Genomic DNA, 26,325 nt, shown 5'->3' with positions numbered 1-26,325 from the left:
CTATATTTATCTAACACATTTATACACCATTTAATCAAGACAAAATCCAAACTTATCAAATTAATGAAAAAAATGAATTCGTAAAAAGATTTTCATTTTTTAATCTATGATGTATTTGTGTTATGTTTTTTTTTAAGTGTATGCCACACAGTCACACAGTTGCTGGCAACTACTGTTAAACACACAAACCACATATCCTTGTGACATACGGAGCCAAGACGGAGACTAAAGTTTTGTAACTTGGATCACCATATCCGAGTGATTTTAAACAAGTACAAAGCTAATTAATTGCAAGTGTTAGCAAGTACAGATTAGTTTTACAAGTTTACTTTAACAATCCGAAAATGCAAGTCAATTCTGCACAATAGTGTGTGTCCTGTATTTGACTCTGCTTCAAGCTCATCTTTACTCCATCTTCTTAGAAAATGTGTCCAAATCCGTGCAGATCTTCTGTTTTGTAATGTTTGATGCATTATGAGAATATTTAGCAACAGTCTGCTCTATTTAAATATCATTTGAAGGAAAACAGACACATTTTATACAAAACCTTCCATGAAAAGATGCTAACAATGTTGTGTGTCATTGTTGTGATTATTTTATAGTTGGTGCAGGTGATTATTAACACCACCCACCTGGAGCAGAGCTGCCACTTCTTAGAAGAGTTTATATCAAACATAACCAACGTTCCTCCAGACACAGCAAATGCTACCAAACTGTACGGGACTTCCACCTTTAAGGTAGATACACACCTCTTTCTTATCTTTGTGTCCTTTTTTATTTTCTCCTGTTTACTTTGTGCTTATTTTCTTTTCATATTTACTCTTCATTTGGTATTTCCATTTTTGTCCTTTGATCCTTCATTTGTTCTTTTTATTTTACATCTTTTGGCTCATTTATTCTCAATTTTTTCTTTTTTTTGACATCTTACTTTTTTTTTTTTGCTTCTTTCATCTCATCACGCTGTGTAACTGAAGTCTAATGAAAATCTCCATGTTCTCCTAGGATGCTCGTCATGCAGCCGAGGCGGAGATCTACACCAGCCTGAACGCCAAGATCGACCAGTTCCTGCAGCTGGCTGATTACAACTGGCTGGCTGCACCGCAGGGAGGCGAGAATTTGAGCGCCAGCGACTACCTGGTCGATCTGATCACTTTCCTAGGAAGCACCTTCAGTGTCTTCACCAATCTGCCTGTTAGTATATATACGCACACACAGGACAATTTTATTTCACATAACCTTTTAAAACAGGATTACAAAGTTCTCAACATCTATTTATGGGAAATTCAAGATGTTCCTCACAATTTAAAGTAAAAATAATCCAGTTTTCCGAAAAAGCGGAATGTGAAATCAAACTAAATGCAAAAGAAGGATACGCTGAGCATGGTGTTATGTCCTCACAGGGTTAGTTACCATACAGTAGGTAGACTGTTGCCTGTTTTTTGTGGGGTTTGTAGTGTTTGGGGAGCAACAAAGTGAGATGGTGTACCTGGTCTTCATTTGTTGTTTTGCAGCAAACTGTTTAGTTATGTGAATCCACTAAGCTCGGTTATATCATTAAAATTGAATCCAAGATTGATCCTACATGCATGCTATAGCCATAAAATTTCCATGCATTAATAATGCATGGGCCACAACTTATTCTTGTTCCTACATGTTAGTAAATTAGTAATAAAACTTGCTGTTCATGTCACCAATCAGGCTTCATACAACTGTAGTAGATGCAGATTTTATGTGGCTTAATGTTAGCTCACTGAGTTTGCTGTGGTCAGGTTATCAAAAATGAATACAGCTCACTTTGTCTTTAAAGATACACATGTCTACTGACAGCAACATCTCAGGTAAATGTCTCGCGGTACTTTATGTTTTGCAGTCTTATTTATTAATTACCTCACCACAGTTACGTCACAAGAGGAGCAGTGTGTAACCTTAACAGTGAATGCTTCAGATGGGGTGAGCGTATGTTAGTTTTTGTGTTGGGACTTTTAACAACATGAAGGTCTTCAAAAAAAACAACAATATGTGATTTTAACTCCACCAACGACCACCTGGCAATTACAACACTTCATCATTCCTCTCACCAGAGTGTAAACAAATAAAACTAAATATCCTTAAGTTACCCATGAGAACTTCCTAGAGCTGTTTGGATCCAGAGCGCCTCATTATGTTAGCATGACACATCACAGGGCAGGACAATCAGCTTTAGTTCGTTAGCGTTGGCTTCTTATGGGTTAGATCGTTAACATGGGGCCCTCTAAGCTCATTAAAGGGTGAGCTGGTCAGGTCAGCCTGAGTAGATTACCCAGGCTCAAGCTACTGACGCTAGCCCGACTCTAAAGATCTTACACTAAATCTGGATATTGTGGTGCCACATTTATAGTTTGTAGAGGTCGTTTCATGGTGTAGAAATGATTTCAGAAATTATATTAAGTGTCTTAAGCACTTCCTGCTAAAGCAGCGCTTCTAAATGAAATGCATTTCCTGTGATAACATTCAGGATAATAAATTACAATAGCTGTTTGTTTAAAGGATCACAAAGCCAAACGATGTTTGTGCTTACAATCATTTTCATGCAGCTAGTGGTTTAAAGAAGAAATGAGCAGCTAAAAGTGTTGTTGAAATCTCTACGTTAACTGAGTATAAAGACCGAGATTGCAAATATGACGGACAATGGACAGATGGTTGAATCTGCATGTGTAATATTTATTCTTTCTTCACTCTCAAAACCCAGTTTATTACCCAGTATTTTTAAGTATGGATGGATGGATTGTTAAAGCCTTTTTTAACACACACATACACACTCAGGTTAGCTTTAAGATGATTACACACCCAGATTTGGACAAGGCGGGTCACAAGGCCATAAGGCCACACACATACAGTTGTTGAGATAAGTGTTTTCCAGCACTTCTAAGAAGCTTTTCCTACACCCCCACAAGACCCGGACATGACCCCGTCGCACACACTTTAAGACAGTTTAACACACAGCGTGGGGCCTCCTAAGTAGATCAGATGCTATGGATCTAAAATGCCGGGTGGCATGACCTGCTGAAATAGAAGGTGATCATTTGAAAGTGTCGAGTTGCACAGAAAAAAAATGAGATGCTGCTAAAGTGTGGAGGTTAGGAAGGAGTTTAGAAAAGCACGAGTTAGAAAAGACTTAGTTTACCTCAAGTATTTAACATGGTGGTCTGAATAGACGACTTCATCCAGATAACGACAGTGAGAAGATGACTTCTAATAGAAAAGTTACGGTGATACCTTTTAGTTTATTCTGTCATACATCAAAAACATATTTTTTCTGCTCATATTTTCACAAAAGATGTTTTTTTTTTCATACCTTTGCAACATTCTGACCCACAGACTCGCCACCTTCAGATAACTTTGTCAGCACAGCCTGAAGTGCATGAAAATACAAATGTCAATTACGTAACAGCCCAAACTGAACATGTGAAAGAAAAGTAAAAATCAGGATGCAGCCAGCCAGTGTAATGGAAGAAGAAATATTTTGGCTCGGTAAAGTAAACCAAACTAACATCAGGAAGAAATAGTTGCCAGGTTATTAGTCCTTGTGTCCGCATGTTTTTGGTTCTGCAGGTGTGTTTTCTGTCAGCTTAAAAAAAGAACACAGACATGTCTGCTGAGACACTTTCTACTGGCACATTAAGCATGCGTTTCAGGAGTTTAAGCACAACTTCCATTTTTATCCAAACCAAATGACCAACAGAATAATTTTCTCACGGCTAGAGTCTGCACGTCCAATCACATTTAGAGATCCATGCTGAAGCTGCTGATTCTGCTCCTGTTGGCAGGTTATATCAGATTTGGCAGGTTATGCTAACACAATAGCAACACTGATACTTGAAGAAGTTATGTTCTGATTGAATATCTGCCTCCAATGGGCTTTATTATTTTCTTAGCAATAGAAAATGAATTAAAATCCAATTGGCTGATTATTTTTTTCAACAGAGAAGCGGACTTTGACATTTTAGACTGAATAAACACATACATGTTCACCGTCTCAGTTGTCACTGGAGCAGAAAGTGTATCCAAGATCTAATGATTCTGCTCCGAGTCTTGTGCTTTGCAGAGAAATGCTAATAATCGAGCTGGTCTCAAATTTTGAAGACGGAAAAAGTCCTCAGGGGTGAAAGTGATCATGTGAAAATTAGAAAGAAAATTCTGGATGCATAACAAGCCATTTTTATGGTTTAAGTGTCCCTTGATCAGTTTTCTGTTTCAAAGGAGAAGGTCTGGCTGCTGCTTCTCTGTGGATGAATTCTCCACGATGCCTCGTCATGTTACACAGAGTGGCTGATAGAGTTGGATCAACTCCATCTCCACGGCCTGTGTGCAACAAGTACTTTGCACACAGAGGTGTTAAAAGCTGCCAAGGTTCTTGTAGCGATTTGATTGAGGAGGTTTATCTCCATGCAGCCAATATACTGCTTCAACATTTAATTTCTCCCATTAATGACACATGAAGTTTGGATATTTTTTCTGTTCGATAAATGTCTTGGTTTATGTTTCTTGCCATAGGGAACGCCTGTAGAACACGCTACTTTACCTGTGAGTATCGGTGTGTTGTTGCAGTAACGGAGTGATGTTAACTGACCTCACTGACCTCTTTAACCTTTACAATTGGACTTTAATCTCCACTTATGAGTTAATCCACATGCATGTGAGATGAAAAGGGAGTGATGCATGTTAGACTAGAAAAGCTTTCATGTGCTCTGAAGTGTATCCCAGCCAGCCAGGGATGTGGAAACTTGCCACCTTCATGGCATTGGATCAGTTTTACAGCAGGTCCCTTCCTTCTATAAAACTATATTATACGGTGAATAGCTGGTTATTATATAAATTATTGAGTCTTTACTTGATCTGATAGCAGCATGTATAGTGGTCCTGAAGTATAACACAAAACATGAAAGAAAACATAACAAATAACCTAAATGTTAAACACAACAGTGGATAAACCGAAAATACAAAAATGGGAGAAAAAGAGGGAATGTGGGAAACGACAATGAGAGATGGTAAGCATTAAAGAACTGAAAATAATAAACTAAACAAAATAGAAGCATAAAAAAAACACAACTGAAAGAAACGATGACAAACCCATAGTGATGTTTCAGAAACACACCATATGAGGATAAAAACAAGAAAACAAGAAAAACAAAATCTGCATTTCCAAACATAAGCAAGCAACGTAGCACAAAACACATCCTGCTGGAGGGATGTGCTTGATTGTTTAGAACGAGCCACGTAGTCGACTGTTTTTATTGGTTGACCATTTTCTTGTGACAGCGACAAGCAATACGATCTATAAAAGCAAACCCCAAACATGCACCTGCGTAGCAGCCAGTGTTGTGTTTTCTGTTTTTAATGTTGTGTTTGAAATCTCAGAACCACTATAAGCATGTCTGGTATTAACTTTTCCAACAGTTGAATCACAAAACAATAATGAAGCGATTCAGAAACAATAGAAAATGAGGTTTTACTTCTAGTCTAACAGGGCTGAAGATACTTCTAAACCTGATCTTTGTCAAATCAGATGCATTCTTTAAGCCACTGAAGTACAAGCTGCATGCTTTTGTTCTTTGTGTGTGTTCAAGCTACACTACAAATATGCAGCCAAAGCCCAAATTCAGACTTAATTTTTGTTGTGATACTTGAGTGACATGAACAGATATCTGCCATGCTGCAGGAATCTGGGATCATTGCAAAATGCTTAACCTGTGGATGCACCCTGTACGGTCATTTTCATGTACACTATGTGAGTGTAGGGCTCAGACACATAAGAAGATTCCCATCCTCAGTCATTTTCCAGGTCATGAATCAGAATAAGCACCTGTAACCCTTTGGATTCCCCTGTGACAGATTTCAGTGAAGTAGTTCTGAAATCGGGTATCACATGCCAGTATCGTATTTTTTGCTGTGATCCCACCTCTTGACTTTTGGCTGCCCTGACTGGCTGTTTATTTGACTGACAGGTTTCTGGATGGACAGCCAGCATATTATACACCATGCCGAATCCCTTCCAGGAGTTGTGAAACAGTGTGTTGTGGCATTGTGACTTACTGTGCTGTCGAGTTTCTAAATCAACCTGCTTCCAGCATTACGACGCTGCAGATAAATTCAGCTGCTGCAAAATGGGAGACACGCATGCTAAACAATTTCACATATGAGGCTCGGGTTGCTCCATCAAATTAGTCTTAGGAATGTTTTTGTTTTATGTTCTTGATTAAATTTAGAGCAAACATGATGATACTCAAACATAAAGCCTTTGGGAGATTGCAAAACATGTTAAATTGAAACTTCATTGTGTTTGTTTGAGCTGTTTAGTACCTGCTTTTCTTGCTGGCGTCGTGTTTGTGGCCGAACAGATTAATTTGCTCCACGATGAAACTGCATGCCTTCGTTTACCACAAAAACCCATAATAATGCTCCTGAAGTTTGCTGGATTGCCCATTTTCAGCCAATCCAGCAAACTGGAGCCATGTTAAACTTGTTTTAACCCCATTTTCTTCTGATTTTAGGTGTGCTATGATGCTTTTAGTACATGTATGAAGCCTGCTAAAATTTGATCCACTTCTCTCGCACGTAATGCTCCTAAACGTCCTGGTGCACCTGGTTAGTAGTCCAGGATTTTCTTCTTTTATTAAATTACACCACCGTGAAACAGCTCCTTCACTGAGTACAGTGAAAAAATTTGCCTTTCTGACAAAACGGTAACAAGCATTTACAAACATGAGGCAGTCCAGATGCTAACGCAGCGCTGTTTACTTAAACAAACTGGTCTAAAAGCTTAAGTTGGTCCCAAACCAGTCCTGGATGTAAGCTGTTCTTTTCTGTGGATCAGCAAAAAGTTTTCCTTTCTGATAGATGGTGCTTTAGCTTTTGAAACATTGTCAACTGGTTCTAAGATAAACTGCCTCAATTGCAAAGGAGGCATAGTTTTGAACAAGTGTTGGTCAGAGGCACAGCTTTATATTTAAAGGGTAGGGGGCCAAATGCCAACGTAACGTCGATGTTGATACTCATGATTCAGGTTTTCTTGGAGATCGTTGTTTGGTTACAAGACGAGCAGAGTTGATCTGACTGGTTTTAAAGTTGCTCATGATCAGTGTAAACTTAGGGACTTCATATATAACTTGAAACTTTTAGAAATTATTAATGGATATGTTACAAAAAGAAATATCACTAATAACAGTTGTTACATGCAGAGAAATTAATTATTGAGGAGGAAACTTTTTTTTCCCCCACCTGAACTGAAAAACTGTTTATTTTTTGTAAACGTAACTGTAACATAGGGCTCTATGTCCACATTGTGAACAAAATGTACAAATCTATATAAAACATGTACAAATCAACACAAAAAGAGAGAATAAGTATAAGAGAAAAGTAACTGTAGGAGTTTAAAAGTTTCAGAGTAGTGCAGGTGGACCAGGTGCTTGTGTAAAATGAAAGAAAAGTAAAAACTGAAAGTTTAGGTTGGTGAGTTTTTCTCTGTGAATCAGATGCAGTTCTTTTGTGTAACAGTGACATTAAAAACGCACATTAATGGAGCTTTAAATGGTCCTGAACTGTGAATTTGTTCATTAACGTGTTTTGATGTCATATCCATCCATCTACATTCCTTCATTACTCCTCCTTTTCCTTCCTCTTCCTTGATTACTCACCACCCCTTATGTTGTCTGTCTCAGACCCCCACCTCTTTCTTTCTCCTCACCTCTCACCTTCCACTTCTCCTGCTTTCTTTCTTTTTTGTCTATTTGTTCAGCCATTAGGAACTGAGTAGCTTTTAATGAGCTTTGATGAACATTTCTTATTAGCTAGAGGAAGGAGGAGGGAGAGGTGGAGATTGGGGGATTTAGGAATGGAGGATGGAGGCTGAAGGAGAAGCGGAAACTGATGCTGTGCTTTTATTTCTTGATCCCTTCTTATTCTCTCCTCCTGTTATCATTTCATTTTTTACACCTGTGCTGCTTCTGTCCTCTCCTGTATATGGCTTCCCCTCCATTCTTCTATTTTTCTTTTCTTTTTCAGCCATCTTTTTTCCCCTTTCTTGTTTCATTCTTCTCACCTTTCTTTCTTTTCATTACTTGTCCCTCTTACCTTCTCTCACGAACACCAGGGATTTTCAGGAAGTAGCCTCAACAATTTGGTCTGGTCTTTTTCCACAGTTGCTGTTCACACAAGCTCCTCACAGCGGGAATCTTTCTGCTGGAGACATGCACTCCTGGGTGGAAAATCTCTGCTTTATGTTCTCACATGATGCTGCTCCAGAACATCTTATGAATTCAGTTAACTTCAGCTTTATTTGTTTCTCACCAAGTCATGTCAGTGCACCTTCAAGCCAATTCATTGTGGTGCAATCAGTGTTCATAGAAGCCGGTTAATAGAAAATAATAGCCTAGCTGAGGAAACCAACAGATTGCATTGAATCTTGGTTTCAGTTCAACCCCTCATGTCACCCAGAACATTTCAGGACTTTGGTTAATGAGTAAAAATCATTTTACTCCATTTTCATCCAATTCCCTAAACTTTCCTGCTCATCTGTCTGCTTTTGTCTTTATTTTTTATCTCTGTTTAACTTCTAATGTCCTTGATTTTTCAGTTTTTCCCTTGCCCTGCCACCTCTTTCCCCCCTTTTCTTTTTATTTCATGTTATCACTTATCATTCATCTTCTTTTTTTCTTCAGCTTTCCACATTCATCCTTTCTTCCCCTTTTCTCTTTCTTGCTCTACCTTTCTTTAGAACACTTTACTCATCTTTACTTTTACTTTTTCTCATGTTTTCTCAAACTGTCCTCATCTCTTTCTGTTTCTATTCTTCCTTTCATTTCTTCTTTTTCTCCTGTACCGAGCTTCCTGCCTCTACCTTTTTAGTTGTTTCTTTTTCTTTCCTTTCCACAGTCTTGTACTCTCAGATTTGCTTCCTTTTTCTCAGCCTCCTGCTCTCAACTTTCATACCCTTTACTTTTTCTCTCATTGTGTTTTCCTGTTAGTCACCAGCCCTCTTCTACATATTTATTTATTTATTTTTCTTTTTCGTTACTATTCTGGCCTTACTTTTTCTTTTTCTTCTTTTTTTTCCAGCTTCATCCTTTTATTTTTTTAATTCTCCTCTCCTGGTTAATTGTTACCAGTTGTGTGTGTTGAAGTCTGAGGCAACACCGTTGGTGTCAGACAGACCTACCTGTGTGTTTCATCCCGTCCAGGTCCAGGACATATAAACATAATTAGCTCATTTCACGGTCAATTTTACCCTGTGATAATTGACCCTGGGGTTGTGTGGAGTGTGAGTTCAGAGGCCAGCGTCAGATTGGAGGATATCCGGCCGATCATACGTGTGTTTCTCAAACATATGTGCCCTCATGTGTGTAAAATTAGTTTTCCCTGTGAGATGAAAGCTACCTCTGAATGAACCGTGCTCCAGACCCTTCCCCAGGTGGACCTCGGTTCACTCACAGCTATAATCTGATCTCTTTGCTGCTGTCGGCTTTATTATATAAGAGATACGATGGATTTTTATGGATCTCTGAGAGGAAACCAGTTTATTACAGCAGCAGCAAGTTGAGCTGCTCCCTGGACAACAGAGGGAGGAAATGATATAAAAGTAAATTAAAGAATAAGAATGATTAAAGTCAAATTTAAATTGCTTTTATTTGTTACACATCTTACATGGTATAATGAGCAGTGAAATATTTTGTGCACCTACTCCAGATGCTTGAACACAACAGTCTGCTCCCTGAAGGCAGCAGGGTGAACAGTCTGTTAGGGGTGAGTGAGTTCTTTCAGGATTCTGGTGGCCCTAGTTCTGCAGCATTTGTTGTAAATGTCTTGTAAGTGTGGGAGGAGGATTCTGATGAGCTGCTCAGGTGAGCGGACCACCCTCCTGATGGCCTGAATATCCTGCTTAGAGCTACTCTCCATCCACGTGGGGATGCTCCCTGTAAGGATTCTGTCCACAGTGCAGGTGTGAAAGTTCTTGAGTATCCTGATTGAGAGTCTGAAGTCCCTCAATTTTCTTAGGCAGTGGAGATGCTGACAGGCCTTCTTCACCACAGATTTGATGCACGTAGTCATGTCAGATCCTTTGAGATGTTAACTCTGAGGTACAGTATTGTCAAAAATAACACATTAACATCGGTAGCTAATTTATTTAATCTCATAAAAAATTTAACACATTTAACGAATGTCATTTATGACTGTGAGACATTGAGGTGTCTAGAGGCGAAACAGAAAAAGGTGAGTTGGCTGGCTCAATAGATGGATTTTAAGAGCGTCACACCTGTAAAGGATGAGGATAACACCTAGACTTTTCCTGTATTAAAAAAAAAATCAAACATTACTGCTCTGGTCGTCTCTGTATCTGCCCAGCACTCCTCCTCAGGCTCCTGCTCTCCCCCTACCTTACCTGTTGAGAATCATGACGGCTGTTTGATCAGCTGATTGGCTTTTCTGTCACTAGTACGTCTCTCTTGTTGCTTTTGTTTATCGTTCAGCTGAGAAGGCGGAAACTAGCGGTTCATGGTTCACACAGCACATATTTACCTAAAAGTATTGTTTTTGGATGCAATAGTAAGCTAAATGTATCGGTGTCATGTCAATCAGATCCATGTCACTATCACATGAATCTGAAAAAATGTTGATAACCGCCCATTTCAATTATATATCGTTTACCTTTATTTCATATAACTGTTATTAATGGTGTTTGCTAGTGAAACAGCTGTACAAATCAGAGCAGGGCCCTACACCGGCAAAAGTAGCTGTCAGGTGACAGAAATTATTTATTATTTCAGATATGCAGGGCCGGGTCTAGAAATGTTTTGATGGGGGCCCAGTTAGGGGAACTGACCAGGAAAAGGTTAGCGCAAATTAGATATATTTTTAAGGCCTTGATTTTATGCATTTTTATGTAAATTTTATGTAACTGATTGTTACAACTAAAGTAATTATCTAATGTAATAAAAAGCTAAGGAAAACCCAAGTTAGCATTTGCTTCCTCTTTCTGTTTATGCAATAAAGTAAAAATGGACATATTTCAGGCAAAGTCACAAATGGTGATAACTCATAATTAATCACAAGTAATATGTAATCTGTGATTAATCTGATTAAACATTTGAATCATTTGACAGCCTTTATTTATATATATATATATATATATACACACGTATATGCTACTACAGAACAATGATTTCCGAGAGTGGTGACAGCATTTACAAACATGACCAAACAACACATGGAAACAGTAATTTATGTGCGATTAGAGCTGCTGAAACACTGTTATATGATTATAACACACTCACAGCAGCGCTTGAAGCAGATGCACTGTAACAACAATCTGTGTTTGTCTGATTGTGTTTATATGTGTGTGTGTGTTTACATTCACTGTGTGATTAATGAAGGTAATTAAACACACAGGGCTGGAAGGAGAGGTCTGGTAATCCTTATTAATCATCAGAAAGTGTATTGGTGTGTGTCCGTTTGTGTCAACCAGACACATCAAAGTCTCGTCAGGATTAATTTGTGTAATCAGGCCTTTCAGCAAAAACATGCCAGTTCCTTCTTTCTTGTGCTGGTTTTTTTTTTTAAGCATTGTGAGAGGGTTAATTTGTGTTCTCAACATAGATTCTTGTCAAAACTGTGTTAATGGAATAAAGGAAAAGGAAATGAGTCATTATGAAAATTGTTATTTAATGATTACGAGAAAACACAACATGCTCTCTTGTGCAGATTGCCTCAGTTTGACTCTTGGCTCTAGTTGTTATTTTAGTCTCTGCTGCTCTTTTGCTCCCAATTTAACATGTAGCTTTTACCTCTGGTTTTCTCCTTCTGATCTCTTTGCTTCATTGTGTTGGAATGCAGACATCGAGGTCGACACCGAGGCCATGGCCAGTCACTAAGATTACACACACATTTCCTCACACACAAAGCTTTAATTTCTTTATTAATGCGTTGTCATGTACTTCCCCATCCGCTGCTTTTATGCTTATTATGCTACTTTATCATTCTGGCTGCACCTGAATGCAACATACTAGATCAAATCTCGCTCTGGACAGTTATGTCGCCTGTTTTAATGTTTCTGATCTCCTCATCCTTGCGTGTGATGTTAGTTATACAGGCATCCTTTGCAAAACTGTCACAAAGAAGAATAGAAAAATATGATATTGCTCAAAGAATGAATTTTAATAAACTCTAGTTTTCAGTTTTTGTGGGATTGCTGCAGGAATTGTAACTTAACACATCCTCAATACAAACTTGTTACATACTGATACCCACCAGCCCTTTTATATCATTTTAAATATGTGGGATCCTACTTTTCTTATACAGGGAACTGCTCTACGGCTGCATAGACAGTTGCACTGGCAGGAAAACATTATTCTACAGTGCTGGCTTATTGATAAGTACAATGTAAAGAGTTTAGAGGGGAGAACAGGGGAAAACACCCAACTCTCAAACATTTGACTCGTAGTTAAGTCCAGGATTCTTGTATTTATCATTTTTTTTATTATCTATTTTACTCTTTGGTCATTACTTTAACTTCCTTTGTTCTACTACTGTACAAATACATTATTTATTATTACTTTGTTGATGTTAGAAAGTACTTTACTAAATTTAGGCATTATAAGCAATTAACACGAGGCATTTAAAAGTACTTGGTTAAGGTCAGACCTACATGGTTAAGCTATGTAATTCTTTTGGTGTTAACATACACAGTCAAATGAATTTCCTGTAACTGATGAGTACCCAGGTTAGGAAATTCTGCACATCTTAAATTGACCCATTGGAGCACACGTTACTCAGCTCACGATGTAGTAAAACTTCTGAAGGTGGATGTGTAATTTAAGGGGAATGTCCCTGTAGGATATTTCGACTTTAACCCTGGAGAGACAAATGCGTTTGTTTTAGTTTTCAACCCTCAGGTGATGCCACACTACCACCTTCAAGATTTACTAAAGAGTTCACTTTTTTTTTTTTTTTTTGTATTCGATAAAAAATTAAATGTTTTATGGATAAATCAGTGCAACAAAACCAGGACACAGCAGATAAACATTGTCTGCAACCATCACTCGATGTTTTCCTTAGACTGAGGTTTCTGGGCTACTTCTGTCTCCTGTCTGTGCTGCTAGATCAACAGGTGATCCCAACATATGGACATCTCACCTCTTTCTGTCTTTTTCAGGGTAAAGTTGCCCAGACGGCCTGCATGTCTGCATGCAAACACATCGCCACCTCCCTGATGCAGCTGCTGCTCGACCCGGAGGTCCGACAGATCTCCATGGGAGCTCTGCACCAGCTCAACACCGACGTCAAGGAGTGCGAGAGTGAGTGTCAGCGTTGCTATTTCACGTGCATTTTTGCACTGTTCAGTCCTAATTCTGGTCTTTAAAAAGAGGCTGACTGTTTTCTCAGAGCTTATTTTTACTAAATCCTTTTTGGTATTTTGAAGTATATTTTCTGCATTACTTTGCAAATCTCCTTGTCCCTCAACGTCTTTTTTATTATTATTTTAAATGCAATTCTAAAAGATTTATTTTAGGGTAAATCAATGCAAAATCTATTTTCTGATGCTAATTTTAAAATAGATTTTTATTGACACTGATGCAGAAAGTAAACAAATATATAATTTGCTTCTGCTACTGTCTTTTTAGTTTGAATTCTTTCATATTATTATGTATGTATGTCTTTGTGTATTTATTAATCTATTTTCTTTATTAACCCTATATTCTAATTTCTCTCTCTAAATTCTCATTTTCACACGTTTATAAACAAACTATTTAAAAATACATGACATGTTTCACATCCACTTCCTTTGAACCAAATCCACACAGTTTTAGATCAAATACTTTTTTCTTCTTTTTTTTTCAATTAAAAAGCCTTTAGAAATGCAGTATTTGCAGTTCACATTTGAAAGCACAGGGGGCGCTACGGAACAACCAAACACTGGGTTAGGGTAGAGCATCTTTGAAACCATCAGCTTTTCTAACTCCTCCTCCCTCATTAATCATCCTCTCATCTACCATTTTGTCCTTCCTCATCCTCATTCTCCTCCTCTTTTGCAGTTCATTCTTCTCTCTGCTTCTCACCCCGCCCTGGCTTCTCCTCACCCCTTTTTTCTTCCCGCCTCCACTTCCCTGATTTCTGAGACTTTAAGATGCAGGGTTTTGCAGATAAAGGAGTGGGAGACATGAAAGAGCGTGAGGCGTTGTTGGCTCGGTTTTTACATGATCAAGGTTCTTAGAGTCACAGTGCGGGTCACACTGTGATGTGATGTGCTGTGACATGCATGCAGGGCTGTGGAGGGATTAGGAGGTCACAGAATTACTTATATGGAGCAAAGTGGTGAGGGAGAGAAGTTAAAGATACAGTAGAGCGACAGATGAAATGCAAAGAAGTGAATCATATAAGGGATGGGAAGAATTCGAGGGGAAACCAAATAACGGAATAGCAGAGAGGCTGTGGTGGGAGAGAGGGATTAGATAAAAGGAAGGAAGGATAAATGACAAAAAATGAAGGCACCCTGCATTGAATGTGAACAGGTGGATGGATAGATAATAGGTTAGCTTTGATAGCTGCAGAGGGCTGAAATAAATGACAGTAATGGCTGGAATGTAAGGATAGTCAACGAAGGTTTGTTTGTAGCAATAGATTAATGAATGAGGGGTGTGTGTGTGGGTGGGTGTGTGTGTGAGGTGGGGCAGGGAGCTGAAAAAAAAATATGGAATTAGAAAACTCTGAAAAAAAAGATGGTCCAAAACAAAAATAATTGGTTTGTAAGAAAACATATGACACAAAAACTGTAAGAAAAATGTCCTGTCAGAGTATAGAGGAAAGATGGTAAACCTGGATACATTGAATAAGTGAAGGGACATTAAAAAAGGATAGTTTAGATTGGGATGAAAGAAACTGTGGGACAAGAGGACAATGGGATTAAATGAAAGAGGGGTGAATTCAATTAAATGAAACTCAGAAGTGTTATAAAGGGCAGAAAAGTGGAGGAATCAAATGGAAATTAGAGTCTAAATGGAGGAGGAAGAGAGGAGGGCACAACAAAGAAGGATTAGGGATTATATTAATGGAGGAACTTCAGGATTTCGATGTACAAGATGAACATTGGGTGGGAGGGAAAGATGGGCATGGAAGAAGGGAAGAAAATGAGCAGAGGAGGGAAATAAAAATGGAGACTATAGGAGCATTGAGGAGGAAAAGAATTAAAGAATAAAGAGTAAAGCGACACCCAGTAGCTGGATTCAAGGTTTTTAGAATATAATAAGACCAAGAATTCCATAAAGCGGGATGAGAGTGAAGAATGAATTAGACACTTGAAGGAAATACAAAGTTGAGTCCGTTTTTTTGTCAAGCAATTTAGTTAACTGTAATTTATTAACGATTTAAGCAAATAGAGGCCCCCAACTAAAGGGATGAACCAATCTATACTTAAGATCTACACATAAGAGACAACTCAAACCTATTTTAAATTATGTCTTTACCAGTAAGTATGGATGAGGTGTGAATGACTGATGGATTACTATAAAGCACTCTGGGTACCTTGAAAAGCGCTATAAAAAGATAATGTATTATTACTATTTGTTCTCATTTCTTTATTTGTAGCTATAAAAATGCCAAAGATAATAGTTTGAACAAAATAATATTCTTGCTCCAACAAGGTGACTCCCAAAAAGCTACTGGTAAAAAAAAAAAAAACTTGCCATGTCTCGGTATGGTGTGCAGTGTGTTCACTGATGATTTAAATAAACTGAACAAGTGGAGAAATAAGTGTCAGGCCTGAAAACTCTCAGCATCTTGAAGTGAAGTCCAGCAAAGACCTGACAGATGCTTCTGGAGTAAAGCTGCATCTGAAATGATCTCCATGAAGGATGGCTGTCAGGAATCATTCTTACGTAGAGGAAATGGGGAGAAAAGGCTGAGTTATGCCAGCTGACACATACACTGCACTTTAAAAACAGGTCTGATGGAGTGATGAATCCTCTGCAAAGCTCAGACGTCCACCTTACTGAAACAGTGTAAGATCATGTTGATACGGAACAGAAAAAAGGCAGAGGCAGCCAAAGAGCAGCTTCGAAATGTCATTCATGAAGCCTGAAGAACTATTCCTAAAAGTTACCTAAAGTAAGCTCGTCAGTGAGGAATAACGGCATCAATACTAAATATTGACTTTGAAGCTCTCATACATAAGTACAGTATTACCATTTATGCTGGCAATAATTTATGCAAATGTGCACCTATTTCCCATTTTCCAGACAACTCCAACTTATAAAGCACTTTAGAAACAACACAGTTAACCAAAGCAAACCAAACCTAAATAAAAGCAACAAACACAGCAAAGTATAAAAACATATGATCAGCCAATATAAACTGTTAAAATAACAAAGAAAATCACAAAAACCAACATCTCAACTAGTGTTAAAACCCAAAGACTAAAAACAAAGAAGTGTCTTAAGCAATGATTTTAAAACGGCAAGTGAAGAGGCTTCCTTAATATGTGGAGCTAACTGGTTCCGCAGTCTCAGGTCCAGCCACAGAAAATGCTCGGTCACCTCTAAGTTTGCTTTGGTTGAGGGCACGGTTAAAAGTGAGGGATCGTGATGATTAATATGGCTGTAGGAGGTCTGACAGATACTGTGGTGCAACACTGTGAAGGCACTTAAAAATGAAAGAATCATAAAATTGACCCTAAAATGAAGAGTTAGCCAATTGAAGGGAAGCAAAGACCAGAGTAACGTGCTCTTGTGTTTTTTAGTGCCTGTTAAGTCATTTGGACCAGCTGCAGCTGATCGAGGGAGGTCTGACTAAAACCAACGTAAAGTGCGTTGAGGTCCAAACGATTTGAGGCAAAAACATGTATTAAAATCTTGAGATGATGCAGAGAAAGAAATGGTTTAACTTTAGATAGCTGTCTTAGCTGAAAGAAAGTAGACTTGACCACTGAGCTTATTTGTGCATCAAGTATGAGGTTACCATCTAAGCGCACTCCAAGATTTGTTGCTGCAGGTTTCAGATAACCAGTGAAGAACCCCAGGTCAACTGGTCTTGTAAGGTATCAGGGGGCCCAAATAGCAACACCTCAGTCATTTTGACATTAAAACAAAGAAAATTCAATAACATGCATGCCTTTATTTCCTCTATACAATCAAGTAAGTAGATCTGGAGGTCAGCATAAAAGTGAAAGGACATGCCAGAATGGGTGGTGTTTCTAGATGTATGCTCAGTAACAGACGAGAAAAATGCAGACATGGACCATATTTTCCACTCACGTGTGTTGCCTCCACTGACAATGTCAGGTAACCTATTTTTCATTATGTATGGAAAGGGAAAAGTAGATGAAGGCAAAGGATAAAAGGCTAATTTAACCTGCAACTTCAAAGTTCACGAGCAGGACCTGTTTGTGTGTGCCGCAGGGGTCAGTAGAGATGGCAGGCGTGTAATGAGTGCTGTGGTGTGTATGGCCTTGTGTGAGTGTCCCGAGGTGAAAGAGATTAGCTACAGGCTTGCTCTCCTTCTCCACAGCACTCCTCTTCTCGCTCCTTCCCTCCATCAAAATACCAGTCTGCTTGTTTACGGGGGCCAACTGACGCCAAGACCCCAGCTCACACTCCGCACGACCCCGACACACACAGCCGTCACCCTGGGTTCAAAATCCAACCGTCTTCAGCTGTACTCGAACATGAAAGCACATCAACACACACCGACTGTTCCCAGGAAACACCATCACATTCACTTTGTCATCTTCATCACATATTCAGACACCCTACACCTAAAAACCTCTGCTGCTTACAGCCACACACTCACTGTTTCACAAACACACACACATACACACTGTCTTTTTCAGCAAGACCTAGCGACATGACTCTAACACCCTGCCCCCCTCCCCTCTCCTCTGCCTCCTCCTCCTCCCCAGGCTGTCATTTGTCTGCCAATCTATCCCGATGCATAGCGAATCCAACCAGGTCTTTTATTATTCTGTTTTTCACCCTTTTTTTTTCTTCCTCCTCCTCCTCTCTTCCCTCTCTCCGGGGGTGGACTGGGGGGGGGCGGGTTTGTATTTTCCCACAGGTTTTGCCAGAGCCAGCCCGGTCGCAGGCTTCCAGGGTGACACGTTGCTTCTGGCCTTCAGTGACTTGAGACAAGTAGGTCTTTGTCTCTCTCGTGGTCCTCTCCCCTTCGTTTTCTCTTTCTTTCTGTTTTTTTTTTTTTTTTTTTTTTCACCCCACTATCTTTCTTCTGCCTCCTCCTCCTCCCCTTCTTATTCTTTTTTATCTTTCCTTCCATCCTCCCTCACACACTCCCTGTTTCCATCTTCTTCTTTCATTTGGTTTTCTGATGGTTTTGTTTTTAATATTCCTTCCTGTTTAATTCTGTCACTCTCATACTATATACTTTTAACACTGTTCAGACTTTTTTGGTTCTTTATCTCTTCATCAAACAGTCTCTGCTGCTGTTGTTCCTCATGGTATTATCTAATTATTTTAATTTAAAATGGGAGCAAAGAAGCAGGGAACTAAGAAAAATTTAAATTTGCAGATCTGAGACTTAACCCTTTCACCTCTGAGTTTTTAGAGACTCAGAGCTAATTTTTCCACATGGTTATAAGCTTCAGAGCCGCCACATCAAAGGGTTGCATGCCAGAAAGTCAACATTAGAGAACATGTCTTTTTTTTTTTTGTCTTATCAGTTACGTGTCTTATCTTTTTCTTTATGAAACTACTATGATATTGAGCTCACATTAGTTTCAGGGTGTGAATAAAGATTACATAAGTCATTTAGCAGATGCTTTTATCCACAGTGACTTACAGTGGTCAGGCAGTAGCGTTAAGGGTCTTGCCTAAGGACTAACATCTGAGGTTGTCCTGTAGTGGGCGATACCACAGATTATTTGGACCCTGTGGGTTTTGGGGTGGTGGTTTCTGTGGATTGGGCTTGCTTCTCACATTGCCCTTCAGATTTGTACCCGGAGAGTTTAGAGGCCGGGTGAACACCTCAGATTCTCTCTTGTGTTCTTTGAGGCCTTCCAGCTGGGGGAGGCTGCCACTGTTGTTGTATTAGGGGGTGTGACTGGTCTGCAATAATGTTTAGGTGGGTGGCAAGAGATTGCAGGTTTTCCAACAGAAATCTGCATGGTTATAAGATGACAACCTGATGACTGATTAAACTTATTTAGTGAAATGCTGACTCCTAGCAAAACCACCTCAGTACTTCTTTTTACCTAAAGACGGTGGCTTGTGATCTGAGTATGATGGTTTATAGTACTAAATGTGTACTACAGCGTTAGCATGTTTTGTTCGCTTATATGACATAATAATTTAATATAAAAAGTTGTTGAACTGGTGAAAGTTTGTTGTACACCACAGCACCAGATTAGACCCTCTCTACCAGGCTCTGTGGGGCCAACAGGGTCCTCTGGCTGGATGTGGCGAAACTGCAGAGCGCAGGAAGTGGCTAAGTTTGTGTGCCGAGTCTTGTTTCGGGTCCTGGGAAAAACGGAGCAAAACCAGCCAGAGCAGGGGCAGAACTGGACGGCTCCAGGATTTTGGGCGGAGAGTGTGTGTGCGTGTATTTTTGTGTGTTTATGTTGCATTTGTAAATGCAAAAAAAAAAAAAAAGGTGCTTGGCAAGCAAGTGTGTACGTGCATGAAAGTGCGTATGTGAACTCGAGCTTGCACTGGTGGTTTCCGAGCGGATTCTTTTCGAAGAGTTTGTCGTGTTTGTGCGACTGTCATCGTTATTGAATGTGTGAAACGGGGCGGAGAGCTGGGCTAAAAGTTTGTGAGGCTTTCTGGCTGCTGTGTTTGTCATCGTGGGTAGAAAGTGTTTGCACGCTCATGTTTGCGTGTGTGGAACACTGAGTGTGTGTGCGTGTCTGTTTGTGTGTCGTCGCAGTGAATGTGTGAAACAGGGCGGAGAGCGAGTCAAAGATTGTGTGTCCGCCTGAGCGTCTTTGATGTGTGTGTTTGTCGCTGTTGATGTTGAATGTGTGAAAGTTGGTGGAAAGTGCGTCTCTGTATTTTTGTGTGTGTGACAGCAGATGACGGATGGGCCGGCAGGACGGAGCAGGGGACGATGAATGAGGTGACAGACAGAGACGGATAGCCCTTTATCCCTCCGTCACAATCCCTCTTTCTCTCTCCCTCTCTTCTCTTTCTCCGCCTGTCGGGATGATGCAGTGCCTCTTGTTCTCTCGCTTGGAGGAGGAGATGGAAGGGGGAAAGATGGGGAGAAGGAGAAAAGAAAAAAATTGCATTCATCCGGCATCGATGTTTACTTCAAACCCCCGCCTCCTCCTCTCTCCTCAGCTCTTTCCCCTTTCCATCCATTGCTCCCACTGGCTTCTACATCTTCCGTCATCTCCATCCTTCCCCCTCCTCTTGTCTTTCTTTTGCTGATCAGCATCACTTGACTCCTTTAGGAGTTATTCAGCTCCTTCACTCCTTTATTTCTTCTCTTCCATTGTTTTTTTGTAACCATTCTTATCATATCAAAAGAGGCACATTCCTCCCACCCCCATACCCGCTTTCATACTTAACTTCGTGTACACATCTGCCTGAGTGTGCATCTCTGCAGCTGATCCGCATTCTTTCGGGTAAATTTTTCATGGTTTTGTGTGTCGACATGCGCACTTTAATATGTGCTCATATGCACGTATCGATGCTCCGGAGTGTGTGCGTCATTGTACATATGTTGGTGTGTTGGTGAATGGTCGATAAATCACGCTGATGGGGCTGTTTTGTTATGTGGTCAGGTCCTGGTGTTCTGTAGGGTTCTGAGGTCCTGGGACAGGGCCGAGACACACGTGTTCACGCACACACACTTAACGAAATGGGCTCAGAGGGAAGTGAGTAGTACAAGTAGTTTAAATATCAAAATATGACTTAATTGCCAATATTATTGACTTATAATACGTTGATGGGAATCTTTTACTCATATACTATTGTGTGCATTTAAATGAATTATTTTAAATTAAATATGTGCATATTTCGGCATATCTTTTGTAATTTTTTTTTAGACTTTTTAGTTTTTACATTAATTGGGGTTTAATGTTTTTTAAGGTCTGTTACAAATATTGCACCTGAATTTTGACAAGGTGCTTTATTATAGTCATATATTTGCAGTATTATGATTCCTATCCGGTAATATTTATTCAAAGGGCCAGGAAACTCTGAATCCCTTTCAGCATTTAATAATGCATCAGACAATGAGCCATGAATCAAGTTCTTCCTGTTTGGACAGAAAATGCATTCTTTTTAGTGTTTTTGTATTTGGGAAAAGTTGCATGAGATAAACATATCAGTGACCTACTTTTATGATACGTGCAGAGCTATTTTTATGATAATTCATACTGTATATGACCCCAAATGTTTTAGTTTGGCAGTTTAGAAACAAGAAACTTAAACCCTTCCTGCTTCTTTGGTTGAAGCTACACATCACACTTAAATTTATTGATTTCGGTAGAAAAAGTTGGATCAAAGATATTTTATAATTAATTTCTAATTTAAAATTTGGGTTTCCCTTTTTTTCTTTTGTGCATTGTACCATGAAGCACCACCCAAAATATGATCTGATAGCAGCTCCATAGCTGAATAAACTTAAGTATTTCAGTTTATAAGTGGACAGGTTTTTATGTTTCGTCTTGAAGCAGCACAGTTTATTCAACCACATGGCTGATTTTAATATAAATACCTGCAGGCTAGAGTATCTTTTGGAAGCAACTTGGTGTTTAGAAACTATCTGTATCCAGTTATAACTGGAGGACAAAAGCACCCGATCACTTAAATACACAATGTACTTGTTAAGGACGGCCATTCATCAGTGATCTCCAACAAATGTTTTTCTATATAGATCCCCTGTAAACTTTATTATCAAGCAGGTTTCCATCAGCTTTTGCTTCCAAATTCTTAGTAGGTCACAAATTTATTTGGCATTGTTTCAAGAATTTGTGTTTTTCAAATTCAATTTATTCTGTTTGACTGTGGTCCAAAAATCTTTAGATCCCGGATCTCTGTCAAACTATTCAAAGCCCAACAAGATATTTAATCAGAATTGTTTTCACTTTTATAGCAAACAATTTCTGACCGTCTGGAAAAAGGCTGATTCTCTGTATCCAGCTCATGAGCTGTCAGCATCGTTCTCCTGTTCTCTACATTTGCTAAATAATTTGGTGAGCGTCGGAGAATGATTGTTTTAGTGTGTGTGTGTGTGTGTACAATCCCCAGGCTGCTTCTTTTCCACAGATCTTATCAGTCTGTCTATATTTAGAACGTTCAGAAATCAGTGGTTACTTCAAACCTTTGGCTGCCCCTCATCTGTGTGTGTGTGTGTGTTGTGGTGTGTGTGTGTGTGTGTGTTGTTTTGTGGTGTGGCACACCCCCAGAAAAACGCTTGCAACAGTAGAGTTCCACTCATCCTTTTCTCCAGCCATTCATGCGCCAGGCATGCATTCTTCCACCTTCAGCCCACTTGTGTGTGCCACACTGATAGGTCCTTGGTTCATTCCTCTGGTTGACCACAGTCAGTCAAATTCCATCCATTCATTTATCTCATCCACTCTTCATGTCTAAAATGTCATTTCTTTCTATTTTTTTAACTGTATTAAAACTATTTTTATACTTGTAATATGAACTTTGTCTGGTTTTCTCCTTAGTTCATCTAGTCATGTCTTCGCTGCCCGTCTTTATCTCCTTGCACATTTCCGTTCCTCACGTTCATTCTCTCTATCCTCACACTTATTTTAATCTGGGTTTTCTGTTACTGATGCAGACTTTTAGGAATCAAATTAATGAACTGATTCATTTATGTAACCAATGAAATGCAGCATAAAGGGTTTGAAAGATGAAACTCTTTTTTTGTTCTTCCAACCAGTGACAACATTCCTCCAAAACTTCCTCCATCATGCATATAGTATGGCAGTTTGATTAACACCAGAGAGCAGTGTCACATTTGTCACACCTCTTTTACAGTCTGCGTTTCCACAGCAACAACAATGTGATGCCCACAGATATAGCTCTCTGTTAGAGGTTACATTTATGTACATAATATGTGCTCCCCCAGCTTTGTGGATCATTTTCTCAGTAGCAACTTTCTCTTTTGTATATCAACAGTGATGAGTACAGAATAAAATGTGTTGCTGTGTTGACGTCACAATTAACTCACTCCATGACCAAATGCAATAACAGTAATAGCGGTTTTAAGATAAGATAAGATGGTTCTTTATTTTCATTGCCACTTTAAGGTATCACGATGTAACTTTCCAACTTAAAACTCATTCCTGACTTGTTTGACGGCTCAGTGAAGTTTGATATGCGCATTTCTGGAACTGTTGTGGGCAGCGGCTCACGGCTGAGAATCTGCACTTCACAACTTTTGCTTTATTCACTGCGTCACACAGCAAACAGAAACACAGCCATTTCTAATGTGCACCATGGCCGATTCTTCAAAGAAATGCAAGAGGATATTATCGGAAGAAGAGAGTAAAAGAAAGTGGAAAAGGGACGGAGCTAGAGATAAGACGAGTCGACATCAGACTGACTTTCACTGGCTGGAAAGAGCTCAGAGTGCTGACAGGATGCAAGGTGGATGCTGTCATTAAGGAGGGACAACACTGAAACAAATCTGCCAAAGTTTAATAGTGTTTCTTTAACACATGAACAACACAAATTATTTTAAAAATACATAAAATAGTGAGTTGGTCTGGTCATCCTGGGAATTCAGTTGCATGGTGAGGCTTTGGATGATCAGATGCTTTTCAATGACTTTTACATGTCTGCACATCAGCTCGAAACGTTTGTTAAACCCAGGAGAAGTCGTTGCAGTCCTGACACACAATGAACTAGCATTTATTTTAAGGCTCCTGAGATAGAGAAGCAGCCAGAAATGTGTTGCTGTTGGTTATAAATTACAAGCGACAGCTGTCTCACTCATCATCTCTGAGATGTTTATAGCAATCTGGAAGTTTCTGGAAGATAACTTTGTTCTCAAAGGGAACAACTGGGTGGACGTGACTGTCCTTGTTTTGCTGGTCCTCTTCAATTTTCCTCTTTTTGGCATTTTCCCCCCCTTTTTCCTCCTTTCCTCTTAACTACTCTTCTCATTTCCTCCTGTTTCCTCTGTCCTTTCCTAAATGGCCTTTCATTTCCTCTCCTAGCTGGTTCTTCCCACATCTCCTGTTGTCTTTTAACCTTAAACCTCTCCTCTCCCTCGTTCCTGTCTTCCCTGCTTCAGTTTTGAATTTTCTGGTGTTTCTTCCTTCATTCTTCTTCTTCTAAACTGCCTTTCTTTTCCTCTTCTTTCCTCATTTTTTGCTGTTAGTTTCTGTTTTTGTCTCCTTCTCACTTTTGTTCATCTTCAGCTCCCAACTAACTTCTTGATTTCTTCTTCTCATGTCGCCTTTCTTACCTTTCTCCTCCTGTTCACTGGCTGGATTTCATTGGTCAACAAATTGGGTTTCTTTTAAGCACACACACCGACACACACACATGCTCTGAGTACATGCTCTGCCCTCTGTCTGACGTTTGTGTGCATCCCAAACATTACCTAACGAGGCTTCCCTCTTGAGCTCCAAAAGCAACATGTCACAGCATGACAACTGCTCCTCTTATCCAAGCGCAGTGTGTGTGTTTGTAGATTGAGCGGCGTAGCCAGTAGCGATTACCCAGTGACAGGATAACACACTCTTCCCGTTTGTCTGTGTGTGTGTTGAGGTAATAGACAGGCTAAGAGATGAGATGAGGCCCAGTGGGAGAGGAAACCTCCATCTCACCTCCTCGTAACCCAGACTAACGAGGCAGTGGGAGGGAGAGAAGGATGGAAGAGGGGATGAAACCGTGGAAAAATAATGTGCAGAAAACTCCAGCTTCTCAGACCCAGAAACAACTGTGAGGAAATCCTGACATTGAACCAGCTCTTAAATATGAAGGTCCTCTTTAATCAAACATCTCAACACCCCTCCTCACTCACGCCTGCCTCACACTTTTAATAAGTACTACTGAACATTGGCCGATTTTCCCAGTGAAGTGACCTCTAACGATGGCTAATTTAGCTCTAGCTTACATCCTACCTGTAATCAGAGCTCTCTCCAGTGAACAAAAGTCGGTCCAATTTTGACTCTGTCTCCATCTCTTTCCTTTCCTCTCTTCCTCTAGTAATGTCGCGTGTGTTTCTTTGAATCAGCTACAGTGTTGATATTCAGTTGCTGGCATGACACGATGCGTAAAGCAGAACACAGCAGGATAATAACACTCCAGGCTGGAACAAAAAGTTTTAAAGTTTGGTTTTGCAACTTCGGGACACTGCTGGTCAACTGCAGCTCAAGGAACATACATAATAAATGTTACTGTCACCAAAATTAATCAGAAACACAGATTTCTAAGGTCAGAAAGTTACATAGTGCTTCTTTAAAATCTTGCCTCTATTTCTGAAACTGTACAAAACTGAACATTAATTATTCTAATTTACCGGCTGCACTCCCGTCTTTGATGGTAAGTTTTCTAAAAACCGCCTTCAACTGTGACTCCTTTAAACGGCATTAAACCCTACAGTTTGTATAAAAGATGGACATAGCCATTATTACATCCCATTATTTATGTGGACTAACTGAAGTGCATCAGTAGGTCATTGCCTTCTCTTGTTTTTGGATGAAGCCCAGTTTAGTATTCACAGTTGTCTTTGTCTTTCTCTGGTACTTTTTTTAGCTATTATCCTAGGTTTGGCTCTATTGGTCCATTTTAATCTCTTTTCTGTTGCATTTATCCATCTTCTACTTTGTTTTTAGTCTTTATTTTTTGGGGGTCTTTTCAGCCTGATGCGGTTTCTACTGTAATTTCACATTTCTTTGCATCCAGCCTTGCGCATCATATAGATGGCGGTTTCTCCAGTTCCTTTATCTTAATTTTGCTTCTGTCAACATTTGTTTCTAGTCGTTTTGTGTCTTTTTGGTGTGTTTTCTGGGTAATGTCTTTACATTGGCCTTGCCATTGTTTGTGTCCATCGTACATCTCTTTTCATTGCATCTGTCTGGTGTCAGCTGGTGTCTCCTATGTTTGCTCATGCTACAGCTTTTGTTGATTTTCATCTTTCATCTCTTTGTGGTTGTTTGCTGCTCTTAGCTGCCGTTTTTTTGGCCCTTTGTTGTGGTTTGATGGACTTGTCAGCAAGAAATGTTAACCGTCATTTCAAATAGAGGCTACAGGGCCCCCAACTATTTGGGCCCCTGGGTCTATGCCTGTTAGGCCTATTCAGTTATCCACCACAGCACTGGCTGGTGAATCAGAGTAGTCATACTCTTAATGCATAACTCAAAGTGTTTGCAAAATG

The 26,325-nt window shown here is 39.6% G+C and overlaps 1 protein-coding gene across 1 annotated transcript in view; it reads left to right on the top strand.

Annotated features, from left to right (window-relative positions):
• Positions 1-26,325, top strand: part of exoc6b (exocyst complex component 6B) — a 109,005-nt gene that overhangs the window by 56,854 nt on the left and 25,826 nt on the right. Inside the window, exons 17-20 of the mRNA XM_041985041.1 lie at positions 603-737; positions 1,003-1,191; positions 13,184-13,325; positions 18,076-18,149. Coding sequence (XP_041840975.1) covers positions 603-737; positions 1,003-1,191; positions 13,184-13,325; positions 18,076-18,149 — 540 coding nt within the window. The remainder of the gene's footprint in view (positions 1-602; positions 738-1,002; positions 1,192-13,183; positions 13,326-18,075; positions 18,150-26,325) is intronic.

The sequence above is a fragment of the Melanotaenia boesemani genome, chromosome 5 (assembly GCF_017639745.1).
Source record: "Melanotaenia boesemani isolate fMelBoe1 chromosome 5, fMelBoe1.pri, whole genome shotgun sequence".
NCBI classification, from domain to species: Eukaryota; Metazoa; Chordata; class Actinopteri; order Atheriniformes; family Melanotaeniidae; genus Melanotaenia; species Melanotaenia boesemani.
This window is presented reverse-complemented; position numbering and strand designations above follow the sequence as displayed.